This window comes from Podarcis erhardii (assembly GCF_964252035.2).
Source record: "Podarcis erhardii genome assembly, chromosome: 3".
In the NCBI taxonomy this organism is placed as follows: Eukaryota; Metazoa; Chordata; class Lepidosauria; order Squamata; family Lacertidae; genus Podarcis; species Podarcis erhardii.
The window spans coordinates 56760324-56779735 of NC_138507.1; the positions used below are offsets into that span (position 1 = coordinate 56760324).

The 19412-nt window shown below is 44.9% G+C and overlaps 1 protein-coding gene across 11 annotated transcripts in view; it reads right to left on the reverse strand.

Annotated features, from left to right (window-relative positions):
- Positions 1-19412, reverse strand: part of TRDN (triadin) — a 184928-nt gene that overhangs the window by 129745 nt on the left and 35771 nt on the right. For 9 of the 11 annotated variants that reach the window (XM_081856168.1, XM_081856174.1, XM_081856175.1 and 6 more), the window contains 2 exons: positions 2461-2520; positions 1834-1893 (listed from right to left, as the gene is read on the reverse strand). In XM_081856168.1, coding sequence (XP_081712294.1) covers positions 1834-1893; positions 2461-2520 — 120 coding nt within the window. Of the gene's footprint in view, positions 1-1819; positions 1894-2460; positions 2521-19412 lie in introns of all 11 variants that reach the window. The other 2 variants (XM_081856167.1, XM_081856172.1) reach the window with 1 other exon arrangement.

A 19412-nucleotide genomic window follows, 5' to 3' on the forward strand; every position in this document is an offset into this window, starting at 1 on the left:
AGCAAGACTTTCCTGATGAAAATAACTTTCCCTTGAACTTAAGCAATATTCCTTATCACAAGAGAATGACTGGTGAGGGATGAGTCTGATGAATTTAGGATTTTAGGCAGCCCTTTCTCCCTTCTTGCAAAAGCTTCTGGCAGACAGCAGAGGACAGTTGTTGCATTATTCTCACCCTGCCCTGAGAATAAACTCCCAGATCCTAGATTTAGTTCCTCAGAGAATAATAACAACGCACCATCAGTTTATAATGAGTCAATAAGAACGTGCATGGAGTTGCCAGAAAGAAAACAATGGAGGGGGCACTGTAATGGCAACAAAGGGAGAAAGGTCCTTAAATAAAAAAGGATGCTTCTTTTTTTGAGAAGCTTTCTTCCTTTGCCTGCAGGAGCTTCCAAAACTCACCCCATCACAATCCATCATTTACATCCTCTACCGTATCTCCAAGCCATCACCTAAGAGCATTTACACCACCACTAACCCAGCATGACACACTCTCCTCCATGGCCCTTTCTGAACCCCTTCTCCTGGTTCCATCCTTGAAGCCTGAATACAACCACCACCATAGCACTCCTTCTCCTACTCCAAGCGCTCCTTAACAACTGCCTGTTCTGGGCTCTGAAGTGCCACTTTAACAACCTATTTTTTGTTACTTGTGGCTTCAGGGACACTGAATCTAGTGGGTGGTAGTGGGTGAAAGGTGGAGAACCACTGACTTTCTTTATTTTGAAAGTCATGCTGAAGCCCCGGCATGCTTCCATAGCCTTGCCCCAGAGAATATTCCATGTCACCAATCCAAGCGATGTCAAAATGTTTAATCATCCCTAGAATTTGAAGTCTCCTATTTTGGCAGCACCTGCCATTCTCAGATAAGCGCATAGCCTTCAGACACGGCTCTTTCTGCGTCCTTATGAGGAAGTGGTGGTCACTGTTGTCCTACAATCCAAGATTAGCATATTGTGCTGTGAGGATGCTGCCAAGGCTAACCAGGCAGGCCTGGCAAACTAATTAGAACAATCCCTTATCCTATATTTGGTGGCAGGAAAAGAGATTTGCTCATCATGCCAATACATTCTGTAGTTATCCACATCCCCCTCTGTTTACCCAGCTAATTGGTTGCACCAAGGAGACCTCGATGCTGCGTAATTCTTTTTGAAACATTTTTAACGGCAAACTGCGTAAATGTTACTGGTCAGTATAAGTGCAAAACAAATGCTTTTGGAATTGGTCCTCTGCATCACAGTAAATGTTTCCGTTTTGGTTTGCACCATGGTTGATTTTAAGCCAGCCTGATATTTGTTTATTTATTTTTGTCCATGGCAAGTTTTTAGTTCCAGCCTCCGAAAGGCTGCTCAGCAACACAGCGAAAGGTCACTCTGTGTTCTCACTGCAGCTGCTTCTGTCTTCATGGGAGAGTGAAAGAGGCAAGATATTTTGCAGTGCTCTCCAATGCCTTATGAACACAAGTGTCTACAATGAAGATTAGCACCTACGAATTTTGCCTCATATATCTGGTTCTACAGGGGCTAGAGACTTGCTTTTCAAACATAAAAATGAAAGCACAGATTCCTGGCCAGCCAATGAAGCTAACAGGCTCTTAATGCTGGGTTAGCAAGTCATATGACTGAGCTGAATGGGCTTAGAGTGCAGTCTAATATCCATTAGGGTCAGCTCATCTGGCTGAGCCCCCTCTGCACTGGATAACCTATTGATTGGTGGGTAAGGCTTTCCACTCCCAGAGCAGATATTTGTGTGTTTTCAACTATTTCTGAGGAGTTCTGCACATTCTTACAAACAGAACACACTTGGAATAAAATACATAGAAATCATCGCCTTTGGGTGGAGGCTTCTTTTCAATTTTCTCATGCTTTACAGGCTTGTCTGTCTGGATTTCTGGAAGCAAAACACCAGTTAGTTCCTGGAAAGCAATTTTAAAAGTATGTTGGAAAAGCAACAGTGCCAGTTAGCTAGTGCACCCAATATTTGAAATTATTACCCTTCTTATTTTGTTTCAAAAAAGTATACCCTACTTTTTTCCATCCACAAAGATGCTGCTCAAAGAGGTTTGCAAATATGCAGCAATGATCTAATCATTAAAATACAAATCATGAAGATAGTGAAAATGGCCACAAAAAGTAAAAGTCAGAAAAACACAACCACTAAATGAAGCAGCAGGATAATTCAACAATGCTTTCAACTGTTGGCAGAGCAGAACATAATTAAGAAGGAAGATGTCCCAACAAACTAATAGGGGGACAGACACAAGGGTGCAACTGCCTATCATAAAGGATGGGCAGATTCACAGAAGAGGAGGTGGTCCTCCAGGTAGCCTGGTTACTTGAAGCCCAGTTTAGAACTTTATTGGTAATATCCGGCGCCTTTAATTGCACGTGGAAATGCACTGGAAACAGAAAAAAGGGAAGAAAACATACCCATAATAATTTAAATAGAAATTATTACCTTTGGGTGGTGGCTTCTTTTCAGTTTTCTCTGGTTTTTCAGGCTTATCTATGTGGATTTCTGGAAGCAAAACATCACTTAGTTATTGAAAGAGATACTATTGTCGCAGGAAGGCAGTGGAGAAAATACGTCAAAAACACATCAAAGTTACCTAGCTTAGAAAGGAAACTTTTGAAATATTGAAAAAGAATATATATTGCTTAGACACAACAGTGTTCTTGATAGTGTTGCTGTTTTCAAAATCCAGTATTTATTCCATGGGGGCGGCGGGGGGGGGGGAACAGTTCACTCTGTAGGGTCAAGCTAACAAGGAAGTGGAAGGGGCAAAGCCACTTACTAGGATAGGGAAAGGCAGTAGAAAGGTAGCAGATGCACAGATGCTCCTCAGAGCCAATCCAATGCTCCGACTGGCGCATCCACACACCACACTGCCAGCAGCGGAGAAAGGGGGTGCGGTGGGGGCAGTTCGCCCCAGGTGTCGTCCTGAGGGGGGTGACATTTGGTGTGCCACCCGCCCATGACTCCCAAGCCTATCCTGATTCCTGAGCGGTCAAAAGGAAGCCTTCCTTTTGACAGCTCAGGAGTCAGGGGAGAGTTGCGGGTGGGTGGCTAGCCCCTGTGTGCAGCTAGCCCCCCTGGGACACATGTGGCTAGCCCCCCTGGGACGCACTCAGCTAGCCCCAAGCACACAGCATGTGCACGGTTCCGGGTGCTGGAGCATCTAGTTCCGCCTCTGCACACTGCCATCTCACACGCTCACCCAGTAAACAAATAATATATATATTTAAATGAATTTATTGTTTCATTCCTTCCTTTAAATTTTCAAAATGGTGCAAGGATGAAATTGTGTGTTAGTGCAACTGTGCAAGACCTCTTGCCTCATGAGTCTTTAGCAGTGAGTTGCTCTTTGCTCCCCACCAGACATTTTTCAGGTGCAGCCTCTTTTGAGCTCCCTGTTGATTTTATATCCAGGGCTATGCATGTAGAACAGACTCCATTGCAAATGACTACCATTGAGTTTTATGGGGCCATGTTCACAGAGAAGAGACAAATTCCTTTGCCACTCCTAAGAGTCCTGATGTTCTTGGGAAAAGGCACTGATTTAAACCCACTACCACATTTGGGTTCCTGATACAACCTGACTGCTACTCAGTGGGGTCAGTTTTATAGCCGAAAAACAGCATCCCTAAAGAACTTGTAACATTTAAGGGGGGAGAGAAATCACATTCCCCCCCCCCATCAGCTTCCTTTCAGTGCCTTTTTTAAACAGCATCTGCTTTATTCTCTATGACAAATAGCTTTAATTTTCTGCTAATCACATCATATCTTTTTTGCTGAGTTGCCAAAGCAGTTGTATTCTCATAGAAGACTTGCATGGCCAGTTGAAAGGATGCAATTTATCTCCATCAGAGAGGCATATTGTTAATAAATCCTAAATATTATGAATTCATGTTTAGAAAACTGACAGAATCCAGCAGCAGCAACGATAATCTCAGTCACCAAGGCAACCATCCTGATTCTCTATAAGATGACAGTACAGTTTATTAAATTATTGTGAGAGAGTATGTATTTTTAAAGAAGTATTTCATTGCTAAATTTTCATTAGCTACCAAGGAAATCCGGGGGGGGGGGGGGGGACCACAGCTTTCTTTCTACACTGCTGGTTTCACAGCAGTTTAGCATTTTTTTCCCTTGATTGTGGATATCACCTTTTCTGATAATAGAAAGATACACATCATCTGTAGGCAAATAATTATTTTATATTCTCTAAGATGAAAAATCAATAACCTGTTCAACTACAATTTTAAAATATTGAGGAGATATGTTTCTATAAAAGTTTAGCAGATCAGCATAGCCTTGCACTGCTCCATTTGGAATTCCCAAGCCACGGCACAGATTTTACAGAATGTGATATGAAATTGTTTTCCACATATACACTGAGGTTTTTAAACAGACTGACTATTCTCCCTGCATTATTGTCCAGGCTTAAACTACAATAGCAAGAAAATGCTTGTGTGCAAACTAGATATATAGATATAGTTTTTGCTTAATTATTATGTTTCATGTATAATTACACAAAAAGTATGGTTCAGCCAAAGTTCAGCACTAATCTCATCCACATGCTACAGTAAGACATAAATTGTGGCTTGCCGTGCATGAGCAAATGGTTCTTACTTCTTTCCATCCTGCTCTCCTGGCCTGCACTTGGGAGAAAACAAACCATGATCCCTGACTCAGCATTACATCTGAACCAGGGTTTGTTTCACTCCCAATAAACAATTATCTATAGCCAATGTTTGGGTTGTTGTTTTTTAGCTTTCTGATCGTGATTTGTTGGACTCAAACCAAACATGATCTCAGCTTCAGTTGTAATATGAACATAATGTAGGATCCAAAATTGCACAGACAAACTTCCACTTGTGCAACAACGCCATACATTTTTCTCCTTCCCCCTGTAGACCCCATGTGCCACCAGATCTTCTCCAGAGTGCCACCCAATCCTCCAGAACAGCTTTTAAGGGCATGTGGTGGGTGCAGGGGGCAGAAGGGGAGGAAAGTGAACTTCTGTTGCACAAGAAGTTTGTTCTTCTCACAGATGGGCAGAATTAGATACAATCCATGGTTTGCTACTTCCCAGCTTGGTGCATTCATGGTAAACCATTAATTATGTTTCACTGTGTTGCATGAACTGAGCCACAGTAAAGTTCCTCCATGCGACAGTAGAATTTCAACTACTTAAAAGCACCTGAGATCTATGGCTATAGGGCAGCATGCAAATTCAGGCATTCAATCAGTTAATTAATAACTCTCCCACTGAGATCAATGGAACTCAAAAGCACAAATATTGCTTGGATTATTTCAGTTTTTCAATACAAAATCCTGGAAGATTAGAGTTTGATTTCAAATGATGAAATATAATCTTACATTGACCTGCTCCTGCACCAATATAACATGAACTATTTAATTTTAAAGCTCATATTTGAGCATTTGGGGGTGAATTCTGACAGCAATATGTCTGTCTTGATTCCTTCATGTCAAATGCATATACTAATATAGGAAAAGGCAGAAAGAAAAAAGCCTATATTATAGAAGTAGTTTGGCAAACAGTGATCAGAATAATTTTAGCTAACCATTGTTCCTCTCCTCTGACTGCAAAAGTGTTGGGCTCAGTGAGTGGGAAATAACATCTTTAGCAATCTAATTAGCTTGATCTTTTTGTAGTTTTAACCACAGATTAACAAGGGTTTATCTCTATGCTGGCTTGCTGCTTTGAAGTCCTATTTTCTGTCAATTCAGGATGCTAACTGCCCCATACTGATGTCTACCAACCATTCAAATTAGAAAAGGATATCAGATTTTGCCTTCTGACATCCAAGACCCCATTCGCCTGTCCTGTAGACATTTTGCTGCTGCCTTCTGAACCACCTTTGTTGCCATCACTGTTCTTGTCCCCTCGGTCTTCCAGTTTAGTCTTTTCAACATCTTTGGGGTGTTTAACAAATGGATAGTGAATGAACACAAGCTGCAACGCAACACTTGTGTACTTGGCATAAAAAGTCAACTTCTGCTGACTTCTGTATGAAAAATGCATTGGCAATCAGCCAATGTACATTCTAGATTCAGAGCAAGCAAAGAGCAGGAGATAGAGGGCATGTGAAAGAGCAGGAGATAGAGGGCATGTATGTTGACTGGGCACATGAAAAACATGGAGCATCTAGAGGATGAATAAGCATGTCTTTAGAAGATGAAGAAAACTAAAGGATGAGATTGAGAAAGAATGGGTGGAAGAATGGTGGTGGCAAAAATCTTTAAGAAACAGAGAAATACCATAGCTAAAAACAAAGACCATCGGCTGGGTGAGGACTGCAGGGCCTGCTCCCTTCCAGGGCCTTTTCCAACTGGCCCAGGGGGCGTGGCCCAGGCCCTCTCTCCTGGCTATAAAGGGACTCCTGCTGCAGTGAGGCCTTGGACCATCGGCTGGGTGAGAACTGCAGGGCCTGCTCCCTTCCAGGGCCTTTTCCAACTGGCCCAGGGGGCGTGGCCCAGGCCCTCTCTCCTGGCTATAAAGGGACTCCTGCTGCAGTGAGGCCTCAGACCATCGGCTGGGTGAGGACTGCAGGGCCTGCTCCCTTCCAGGGCCTTTTCCAACTGGCCCAGGGGGCGTGGCCCAGACCCTCTCTCCTGGCTATAAAGGGACTCCTGCTGCAGTGAGGCCTCGGACCATCGGCTGGGTGAGGACTGCAGGGCCTGCTCCCTTCCAGGGCCTTTTCCAACTGGCCCAGGGGGCGTGGCCCAGGAACAAACTTTTGGAACAAACTCTTGGGAAGGGTGGGAAGTGTTCTGCCATTGCTTCCCGTTCCAGGGGGTTAATGTGCTTTAAAATGTCCTCAAGCAGTCGGTGGCAATTTAAATTTTTATTTCTTTTTTTCTATTGCTGGGGGTGGGTGGGATGGATATTTGGTTGGGGATTAATTTTATTATAATTGTTCTGTTCCTTTTTGTTGTTGTTGTTGTTTTATTGGTTCTGTATAGTTTATGTTTTGTTTTGAAGGGGCTAGACCAGGGCTGCCTGGGAGTGGGGCCCCAGTCATCACGATGGCTTGGACAAGTTCCACAGGGGGGGAAGCACTGGGACATCCGATCTCGGTGATCATGGGCAGGAGGCGGAGTTACGCTAAGACCAGACCATGTCATTACCGAGGAGGCAGGTTTAGTCGTTGTTTGAAGACTATCCCTGCCTCCGGGTCTGGCCTTGACCGGATGGATACTGGAATCAACAGGGGAAACCTACATGACCTGAAGGTGTTGCTGTGTAATGCCAGGTCAATGAGGAATAAAACCACTGCCATCCACGACCTGATTGTGGATGGAGGACTTGACCTGGCATGTGTGACAGAGACCTGGTTGGAGGAAGCAGATGGGCCTGTCCTTGCCGCTGCTTGCCCACCAGGTTTCTCTTACGCACAGCAACCCAGGTCATGTGGGCGGGGAGGGGGGGTTGCAGTGATTTTTAGGAAGTCACTAGCTTGCACCAGGCGTCCTACTGGGAAGATCCAGTTTTCTGAGTGCATGTTCTGGAAGTTGGGCAATAGGGGCAGTACAGGATTCCTTTTGGTGTACCGACCTCCCCGCTGCACCAAGGATTCCCTGTCTGAGCTGCTTCAGGTCGTGGCGGATTTTCTCCTGGAGACACCTAGTTTGGTTGTCCTAGGGGATTTTAACATCCATGCCGACACGACCTTACAAGGGGCTGCTCGGGACTTCGTGGAAAGCATGGCCTCCATGGGGCTGTCCCTGAATAAGTTTGGCCCAACTCATAGTCATGGACATGCCTTAGACCTGGTGTTCACCTCTAGTGACGTGGGTGATCTGACACTAAGTAAAAGTGAAACAAAAGAAGTGCCATGGTCAGATCACTTCCTGGTGCAACTGGACTTCTCCGCGACCCTTCCCCTCTGCAGGGAGGTGGGACCAATTCGGATGGTCCGCCCCCGCCACTTAATGGATCCAAATGGTTTCCAGAGAGTGGTAGGGGATGCCTTATCCCATGTTGATGGCCTTTCAGCTGATTCCCTGGTGGCCCGCTGGAATGCGGAGTTAACCAGGGCTATCGACTGTCTGGCTCCGAAGCGCCCTCTCCGATTGCATGGAGCCCGGACAGCTCCGTGGTTTTCTTCGGAGCTGAGGGCGATGAAACAATCGCTGAGACGGCTAGAGCGTCGGTGGCAAAAAACTCACTCCGAATCTGACCGGACACAGGTTAGAGCTCAACGTCGAGCCTACCAAGTGGCGATAGCGACGGCGAAGAAGACTTTCTTCACCGCCTCTATTGCATCTGCAGAAAATAGTAGCAGGAGACTTTTTCAGGTGGTTCGTAATTTAACGGAACCACCTTTACCACCGGGGCTTTGTAAAGACCCCAAGATCTCCTGCAACGATTTTGCAAAGTTTTTTGCAGATAAAATCACTCATATTCGGAAGGAGCTAGACACCACCGTGGGAGCAGGGCTGGGGCGGGAGAGTGCTAGAGCTCTGTCTGGTCAAGTTGCATGGAATCGATTTCAATCCATTACCCCCGAGGATGTGGACAGGCTGCTTGGACGCGTGAAACCAACCACCTGTCTCCTGGATCCTTGCCCATCCTGGCTAATAAAAGCAAGCCGGGAAGGGCTGGGCGATGGGCTCTGCGGGGTGGTGAATGCTTCCCTCTGTGAGGGAGCATTCCCAGATCCGCTGAAAGAGGCGGTCATCAAACCGCTTCTTAAAAAACCATCTTCAGACCCGGCCAGTATGGCCAACTATCGCCCAGTCTCAAATCTTCCATTCTTGGGCAAGGTGATTGAGCGCGTGGTTGCTGAACAACTCCAGGCACGCCTGGAGGATGCGGACCATTTGGATCCCTTCCAATCGGGATTCAGGCCTCATCATGGGACTGAAACTGCCTTGGTCGCGCTGGTTGATGATCTCCGGCGAGCTAGGGACAAAGGTGAGAGCTGTTTCCTAGTTCTGCTGGATCTCTCAGCGGCCTTTGATACAATCGACCATAACATCCTTCTGGACCGTCTAGAGGGGCTGGGAGCTGGGGGCACTGTTATACAGTGGTTTCGCTCCTTCCTCCTGGGCCGTGTTCAGAAAGTGGTGGTGGGGGATGAGTGTTCAGACCCCTGGGCCCTCACTTGTGGGGTGCCTCAGGGTTCCGTCCTCTCCCCCATGCTTTTTAACATCTATATGAAGCCGCTGGGAGAGATCATCAGGGGGTTTGGACTGGGTGTCCATCAATATGCAGATGATACCCAGCTCTACCTCTCTTTCAAATCAGAACCAGTGAAGGCGGTGAAGGTCCTGTGTGAGTGCCTGGAGGCGGTTGGAGGATGGATGGCGGCTAATGGATTGAGGTTGAATCCTGACAAGACAGAAGTACTGTTTTTGGGGGACAGGGGGCGGGCTGGTGTGGAGGACTCCCTGGTCCTGAATGGGGTAACTGTGCCCCTGAAGGACCAGGTGCGCAGCCTGGGAGTCATTTTGGACTCACAGCTGTCCATGGAGGCGCAGGTCAATTCTGTATCCAGGGCAGCTGTCTACCAACTCCACCTGGTACGCAGGCTGAGACCCTACCTGCCCGCGGACTGTCTCGCCAGAGTGGTGCATGCTCTAGTTATCTCCCGCTTGGACTACTGCAATGCGCTCTACGTGGGGCTACCTTTGAAGGTGACTCGGAAACTACAACTAATCCAGAATGCGGCAGCTAGACTGGTGACTGGGGGCAGCCGCCGAGACCACATAACACCGGTCTTGAAAGACCTACATTGGCTCCCAGTACGTTTCCGAGCACAATTCAAAGTGCTGGTGTTGACCTTTAAAGCCCTAAACGGCCTCGGCCCAGTATACCTGAAGGAGCGTCTCCACCCCCATCGTTCTGCCCGGACGCTGAGGTCCAGCGCCGAGGGCCTTCTGGCGGTTCCCTCATTACGAGAAGCAAAGCTACAGGGAACCAGGCAGAGGGCCTTCTCGGTAGTGGCACCCGCCTTGTGGAACGCCCTCCCATCAGATGTCAAAGCGATAAATAACTACCTGACATTCAGAAGACATCTTAAGGCAGCCCTGTTCAGGGAAGTTTTTAATCTGTGATATTTTAGTGTATTTCTGGTTTTTATGGAAGCCGCCCAGAGTGGCTGGGGAAACCCAGCCAGATGGGCGGGGTACAAATAATAAATTATTATTATTATTATTATGTGTAGGTTAGCAGGGTTAATTTTGTGGTCCCAGTCACAGTGCCACCCTCCCCTAGGTAGTGACTAAAGAAAGGTGCAATAAAATAACCCAATCAGACGATGATCTGGACTAAAATGGCCATTAAAATGTAGGAGGAATTTGGCTCAGGCATTGGGTATATATCCATCCCAGCCTCCTTGCTGGAGGCCTGATACTTTTTCAGGGCCGTGTCAAGGATTATGGTTTCCCCAAAATGCTGATCTATTAAGATGGCTGTCCTAAGATCGCCACTGGAAGCTCTATGGCCTGTCTGCCCCACACTTGGCTTCTGGACATATACTTCCACCAAGACCCCTCTAACAGTGTACCCTGATTACACTTCTGGTTCAGGACAGGGTGATGCACCACTTCACCCAAAAGCAACTGCACTGTGGAAGACACACACAATCAGCTTTTATGTGTTGGCACTGCCCATCCGAGGGGCCTCTGATTGGCCCATTTTGAACTTAAGCTTTTGGCAGGAAGTCGTGCCCTGTGATCCTGCAGGCTGGGGAATTCCCAAGTGGCCAGCCCGCCACATGTATTCTGGCTGCCAGGAATGGTAGCTGAGGGTGAGGGACCACAACTATTGCTCACCCAAGAAAGGGGTGAACGGCCATTTTTGTCTTTTGAAGACACAGAATTACTTTTTTGTGTTTATAGCTATATAAAAGAAGCCCGTCAAATGTGATGTACAGTGGGCAGTTTTGCATTCACGAAATTTCTTGAAGATGGACTTCTGGCAAGCAATGGGCTGCACCTCACAACGGTTGGGAGGAATGTTTTTGCCAAAAATCTGAGAAACCTCATCAGGAGGGCTTTAAACTGACCAACGTGGGGGAGGGAGACAGTGCTCCTGAAGGTAGGAGTCTATCAATTGATGAAGATGATCATCCAAATGTCATAGACCAAATGGAGCAAACAGCACACAGACCTAGTGGTGGGAGGAAAAAATCCTTAAATAAGAGACACGGGGGAATGATTAATGGACTTCAATGTCTGTACACTAATGCGCAAAGCATGAGTAATAAACAAGATGAGCTTGAGCTCTTGGTACAGCAAACTAAATATGACATAATAGGCATCACTGAAACCTGGTGGGATAAGTCCCACGACTGGAATGTAATAATGGAGGGATACAATCTATTTCAGAGAAACAGACCAGACAAGAAAGGAGGAGGAGTGGCGTTATATGTCAGGGATGTGTATACCTGTGAAGAGATCCAAGATTTAGAACCTCAAAGCCAAAGTGAGAGCATTTGGGTCAAAATTAAGGGAGAGAAGAATAACAGGGACCTCATTGTGGGAGTTTACTATAGATCCCCAAGCCAAACGGAGGACATAGATGATGCCTTCCTGGATCAGATGGCCAAGCATGCAAAAGGAAGGGAGATAGTAGTAATGGGGGACTTCAATTACCCGGATATTTGCTGGATGTCAAACTCAGCCAAGAGCATAAGGTCAAACAGATTCCTCACTGGCCTTGCAGACAACTTCGTTGTCCAGAAAGTGGGAGAAGCAACAAGAGGAACAGCCATTTTAGATCTGGTCCTAACCAATGTTGATGACCTGGTTAGTGGGGTAGAAGTGGAAGGATCATTAGGCGCGAGTGATCATGCTCTTCTGAAGTTTACTATACAGCGGAAAGGAGCAGCCAAGCATACTAGGACTCAATTTCTTGACTTTAAGAAAGCCGACTTCCTAAAACTTAGGGAAGTGCTGGGTGATATCCCATGGACAGTAATACTAAAAGGAAAGGGAGTTCATGATGGCTGGGAGTTTGTTAAGAGGGAGATAGTAAAAGCACAACTTCAGGCAATACCAATGAGACGGAAACATGGAAGGTGCCTAAAGAAGCCAGGGTGGCTATCTAAAGAACTTTTAACTGAGTTAAGATTAAAAAAGGATGTGTACAAAAAATGGAAAAGGGAGGAAACCACCAAAGCGGAATTCAAACAAATAGCCAGCACGTGTAGACACAAAGTCAGAAAAGCTAAAGCACAGAATGAACTCAGGCTTGCTAGAGAGGTTAAAAGCAACAAAAAAGGCTTTTATGGATATGTTCGTAGCAAAAGGAAGAAGAAAGAAACAGTGGGGTCACTCAGAGGAGAAGATGGTGAAATGCAAACAGGGGACACAGAAAGGGCTGAACTCCTCAATGCCTTCTTTGCCTCAGTCTTCTCCAATAAAGAAAACAGTGCCCGACGTGAAGAATTTGGAGCAAATGATTCAGCAGAGGAAACACAGCCCAGAATAACTAAGGAGATAGTACAAGAATACTTGGCTAGTTTAGATGTATTCAAGTCTCCAGGGCCAGATGAACTGCATCCAAGAGTATTAAAAGAACTGGCAGATGTGATCTCAGAACCACTGGCAGTCATCTTTGAGAATTCCTGGAGAACAGGCGAAGTCCCGGCAGACTGGAGGAGGGCAAATGTTGTCCCTATTTTCAAAAAGGGGAAAAGAGAGGACCCAAATAATTACCGCCCAGTCAGTCTGACATCAATACCAGGGAAGCTTCTGGAGCAGATCATTAAGCAAACAGTCTGTGAGCACCTAGAAAAGAATACTGTGATCACCAATACTCAGCATGGATTTCTGAAAAATAAGTCATGTCAGACTAACCTGATCTCGTTTTTTGACAGAATTACAAGCCTGGTAGATGAAGGGAGCTCAGTGGATGTAGCCTACCTTGATTTCAGCAAGGCATTTGACAAGGTGCCCCATGATATTCTTGTAAAGAAGCTGGTAAAATGCGGTCTTGACTATGCTACCACTCAGTGGATTTGTAACTGGCTGTCTGACCGAACCCAAAGGGTGCTCATCAATGGTTCCTCTTCATCCTGGAGAAGAGTGACTAGTGGGGTGCCACAGGGTTCTGTCTTGGGCCCCGTCTTATTCAACATCTTTATCAACGACTTGGATGATGGACTCAAGGGCATCCTGATCAAATTTGCAGATGACACCAAACTGGGAGGGGTGGCTAACACCCCAGAGGACAGGATCACACTTCAAAACGACCTTGACAGATTAGAGAACTAGGCCAAAACAAACAAGATGAATTTTAATAGGGAGAAATGTAAAGTATTGCACTTGGGCAAAAAAAAATGAGAGGCACAAATACAAGATGGGTGACACCTGGCTTGAGAGCAGTACATGTGAAAAGGATCTAGGAGTCTTGGTTGACCACAAACTTGACATGAGCCAACAGTGTGACGCGGCAGCTAAAAAAGCCAATGCAATTCTGGGCTGCATCAATAGGAGTATTGCATCTAGATCAAGGGAAGTAATAGTGCCACTGTATTCTGCTCTGGTCAGACCTCACCTGGAGTACTGTGTCCAGTTCTGGGCACCACAGTTCAAGAAGGACACTGACAAACTGGAACGTGTCCAGAGGAGGGCAACCAAAATGGTCAAAGGCCTGGAAACGATGCCTTATGAAGAACGGCTAAGGGAGCTGGGCATGTTTAGCCTGGAGAAGAGGAGGTTAAGGGGTGATATGATAGCCATGTTCAAATATATAAAAGGATGTCACATAGAGGAGGGAGAAAGGTTGTTTTCTGCTGCTCCAGAGAAGCGGACACGGAGCAATGGTTCCAAACTACAAGAAAAAAGATTCCACCTAAACATTAGGAAGAACTTCCTGACAGTAAGAGCTGTTCGACAGTGGAATTTGCTGCCAACAAGTGTGGTGGAGTCTTCTTCTTTGGAGGTCTTTAAGCAGAGGCTTGACAACCATATGTCAGGAGTGCTCTGATGGTGTTTCCTGCTTGGCAGGGGGTTGGACTCGATGGCCCTTGTGGTCTCTTCCAACTCTATGATTCTATGATTCTATGAAATATTCATGTAAATGTCTCTTATGTCTAAGCTATCCTCTTAAACCATAACAGAGCACCTCAACTTCCTGTAGAAACACACAATGCAATTTCAATACAGGAATTCAAAAAGCAGATAAGTTATTGGTAAAAAAAAAAAGGTAAAGGACCCCTGACAGTTAAATCCAGTCGCAAATGACTTTGGGGTTGTGGCACTCACCTTGTTTTACTGGCCGAGGGAGCCGCTTCCGCAGAGAGTTCTTCCAGGTCATGTGTCCAGCATGACTAAGCTGCTTCTGGCGAAACCAGAGCAGTGCACGGAAACACTGTTTACCATCCCGCCGCAGCGGTACCTATTTATCTACTTGCACTTTGATGTGCTTTCTGACTGTTAGGTTGGCAGGAGCTGGGACCGAACAATGGGAGCTTACCCCGTCGCAGGGATACGAACTGCCGACCTTCCAAACGGCAAGCCCAAAGCCACACTAGATATTTGAAAGGTCACTTGACATGCAGCTAATCCAGAGTCCCCACTACAAGCTACACTCCTCCATGTGACTCAGTATGATTGATTGGCTCCTTGTGTTCACTATCAGGCCATTTGACTTTCCACAAGATCCCACTGACATGATGGGAAAGCGAGATGAGCTCCACCTTTGACTGGACTTAACCGTCCAGGGGTCCATTACCTTTAGCTTTACATGCAGATGATTAGAGTTTGTGATCGGTATATGCCTTCTTACTGCTGTGCTGGACGTAGTGTGCTAAGATCAAGCTGTTTGCTCTGTGTACCACAGTAAACAAAAATACTATGGCTGAGAATCTTAACTGTTCTAAAATATTTCCATTGCAGTCCTGGAACCTTTATACAGTACATCCTTCCCTCCCCGAATTACTTTACTTGGATCCACTGAGAAGCAAACAACCACTTTCAGGTCTTAGAAAACCCAGCAGCTCTGTGTTTACCAAAGAGATAGTTGAAATAGTCTGACTTTACAATGCATTCAAATACAAGTCTATTTTGTTTTCAGGAAGAGAGCAATACAGATTTATCATGGATTAAGGCTTTACTGCTGAGAATTTTAAGCGATTTCCCCACTGGGGTGTAGCTCTATTGAAGCCCTCAGTGATGAAAATATTAGTGCCAGCAAGTCAAACACATCCCTTCTTCTCCACAGCAGCAGGTGTTTTGATTTGAGAGATAATAGTTTTGATTATTTCTTTGTTGGGCAATAAGGCAAAAATGGGAGAACTGCATGAAAGTACTTTTGATCCCCCAAAGGGGAACAAATATCACAACCTGTTGTAATGTAATGTAAAAGTGCTGTCTAAAATGCATAAAATATTATTGGAATGGGAGACAAAGGATGAGCAAGTAAAACCCTCAATGATACACTGGGCAATAGATATTGGTCATAATACAGACAGGGAAGCATGGGAAGGATTGTGGAATATGGATATAAAATTTACAGCATGCTATGATCTAAGAGAAAATTATATGAAAATGATATACCGATTGTATCCAACACCAAACAAATTGGCAAAAATGTATAAATCTAAATCAAATAAGTTTAGGAAATGTAAAGAGAAAGAAGGTTCTTTTTATCATATGTGGTGGTCTTGAAGTGAGGTTAAAGCTTACTGGGAAATGATACATAATGAAATGTGAGAACAGAAAGGAAACAAAAGAGCAAAAGGCGTTTACATTGTGTGGAAGCTCTACTATAATGTGGAAAACATCATGAAAATGGAATAAACTGCCCTGTGAATACAGCCTTGGTAGCAGTCCGCATGGAAGGGTGGTGGTGTTTACCTGACCTTCTGCCACCAGCATCACTGTACTGGGAGGGTAACAGGGAGGGATGAGGTGGCAGGGAGGTTGGTGCAGTGCAGATGCACCAGCAGAGCCAATCCAGTACTACTGCTGGTGCACCATGCTGACCTCCTTAATGTTTGACCCTTTCCCTTGTTGGTAAGTATCCAACGGCAGTGACAGGTCAGGAAAACACCACCACCCTTCCACACTGACTGCTACTACTGGTGAGACTAATTGCCACTGCTATATCTCTCTTCCCTGTACCTTCCTTAAATTCCCATCTAATAATTCTGCATAACATAATCTCAGCATGTTGTCTTCTTTTTGCCTAGGATGCAAAAAGAGAACAGGAATTTAAGCTACACGTCCTGTTTTAATTAAGCATACTGTTTTCTTTGACTAAACATGATAATTTCTTTGCTCAGGTGTGGTCCTTTACTCTAGATGTGCTGCTATGGTACGGATGGATCCATGCTGGATTCATTTATGAAGGACATTGATTTTGTGTGTTTTTTTCCTGATGCCTGAAAGGTGGCCACTGATTTCAGGAAGCTTCCCCATGCACAGTTATGCACTACAAAAACAGTTATGCAGTCCTGCAGTCTTCCAAAATAAAAGTGTATATTTTAACACAAAGTGCTTTGCAGGAAGATTCACAAAATTGCCTTCCGGTGAGTAGTAGTTAAGAGGCAGCAAGCCCCCATTGCAGTCCACGGTAAAAGCAATTCACATACAAAAAGAAGCACAGTGCCATATGGAGATATAAAGAGAAAATCAGCTAAACTCTGAAAGCACTAAATATGCAAATTGGGATATTCTTTAGAGACGAGTGAATGGAATAACTAATTACCCAAATGGTGCCAACATCAGCCATACTGGCAAACTCTATAAAACCCCACAGGTTTCAGGAGAGCGTTGTGCTATTCTAGTGCTTGTATTTTAAGTGGCTCTGCAGTTTGAAAGAGGGATTTTGGATTTAGATAAGGACTGGTGGTTTTTGTTGGCTGGTTAAACAATTTCCATAAACATGAACATTACCAAAATGTTACTGCCACCCCTGAATATTATTTAAAGATTGTTGAAGTGAAAGGAGAATAAGAATTTTCAGTCCTAAGCAGGTGGACAGAAAGGGGACAGCAGAATGTCAACAAGGTGTTAACATTTACAGGTGTGTGACACATAGGCCCTGGGACAGTGCAGAGGCCGTATAACATTAGATTTTGTTATGAAAGCAAAGCATTCTCAGTAGTCTTAATGGCATATTAATTTTATTTAACATCTCCTGCCTTACACACAGAGAAAGACACTTTTTCACAGAGCAAAAGATCAGAGGTGTGACTCTAATTCAGGAGTGGGGAACTCGAGAGACATATTTCTTCTTGGGCAGCCTCCTGGATGGCAAAAGTGGGTGTGGCCAGACACACAGCGCTTTCCATCCTCCATCCAGGCAAGCAATGGGTATTATCACAGGACACATTCTAGCCAGGTAAAATCACTAGAGGAGGACACAGAACAGACCTAACAAGAAGGGTAGCAGAACAGGTCAGGTAGAGAGGATTGGCAAACCACATTCAGCCTCTAGGTCTGGGATTCCCCAACTCTTCTCTAAGCAAGAAAGCAGATTCTCAAGAGATTAACTGGCACTGCATATCCCAGTACATTACAAATCCCCTGATCCTCCCTTTCCCCCACCACCCTGCTCTGCATCCCATTGCAGGATTCAGCACACATTGCAAATTCACTTGCAAACCCACAAATCTCCCGATTACACTACTATAAAATGGCAGTATTCTGATGTTACAAGTACTGGTGTTAGCCTTCTTTACTAAGAAGATCAAAAGCTAGGGAGAGGGCTATCATCATCATCAACAACAATTTGGTCCAAAGACCCACAAGGATAGGGCTATCTGCGGACATTAACCATCGCCAGGAATTACATTTGCTACTTGTTTTGGATGTATGGAAGTGAGAGCTGGACCATAAAGAAGGCTGGTCGCCAAATAATTGATGCTTTTGAATTATGGTGCTGGAGGAGACTCTCGAGAGTCCCATGGACTGCAAGAAGATCAAACCTATCCATTCTTAAGGAAATCAGCCCTGAGTGCTCACTGGAAGGACAGAAGCTGAGGCTCCAGTACTTTGGCCACCTCATGAGAAGAGAAGACTCCCTGGAAAAGACCCTGATGTTGGGAAAGATTGAGGGCACAAGGAGAAGGGGACGACAGAGGACGAGATGGTTGGACAGTGTTCTTGAAGCTACCAGCATGAGTTTGACCAAACTGCAGGAGGCAGTGGAAGACAGGAGTTCCTGGCATGCTCTGGTCCATGGGGTCACACAGAGTCGGACACGACTAAACAACAACAACTTGTTTTGGGAAAGATTTAATTTCCAGGCCTTTGCCTAGGTTTTTTGGTTTATGGAAATGAAAAAAGTTGGAGATACAGAACACCCACTGGAAAAAAGTTATCTGGTCTTGATGTTCTTTTTTACTGAAATTGATATGTTGCTCAAGCAGGAAGCTCCAGATTCACCTCCAAGCATTTTGATGTGTCACAATATGTGGAAATGTTATTATTATAGCTGTGGGCAGGGGTGGGGTGTGTGTGATACCTTAATATTCGGTGGAACTGACTGCCATTCTTCATGCATTTACATCTTAATGATTTCAAAGAGTAATGGTAATGGGGTAATGGATTCCAATGGATAATGGATTTCATGAATCCATAGCACTTAATTTTTAAAAAGGTCTTTGGTCAATATTTATTTTTACTTTGGGACAGCAGTGTCAGAGTCTAAATGGCATCTCCTTATTTATAGCACAGCCCTATGCATGTTTACCCAGAAGCAATTCCCACTGAGCTGAGTGAGACTTAGTACCTAGGAAGTTAGGCAGGCTGATACAATAGGTATTAGAACACTGCAATATTTAAAAGAAATTACAATAAATAACTAGTGACTGTAACAAGCTTTTAAGCAGTAGACAAAGCCTGCATGTGGCCATAACTTTATCTAGTTCTATATCTAGTTCTTTCTAACATCATTTATTTCCTAAACATTATAACTAGTGAGCCATACACCAAGTGATGGGAATATGTAGGAAAATATGGCTGTATGATGAGCTTGTGGATGACTGTCAACCCCACAACGTCTCTTCCCAGCTGGTTTTGGCCCACTTTTATTTCCCTTGTTCCTCTCCTCTTCCACACTTGCTCTCCATTCTCTGCCTCATCTTGCCTTTTCCCACCTCCACTTCTATTTCAGCTGTGGCCTTTCTGTCTGAAGTCAGCCACCAATGTATATTCAAATATAAGCATAGAGATGAACTGTAGCTGGGTTAGAGGTAGCCCATCAAAATTTGGCTTTGCCTCCTTGCCCATTTTCTTGGCCTCTACATCCTGCAGCTTGTCACTTCCCACCCCCCTTTTACTGCCCTTGCCACCTGATAGGCCAAATTAAATATCTTATAGCCATTTTGAAATTTGCAGAATAGGCCAATTTAGCAATTGCTGTTTAGAATGCTTGGTCATGCAAAAATGGATATACTGGTTGATGATGTCACAACTGCCCT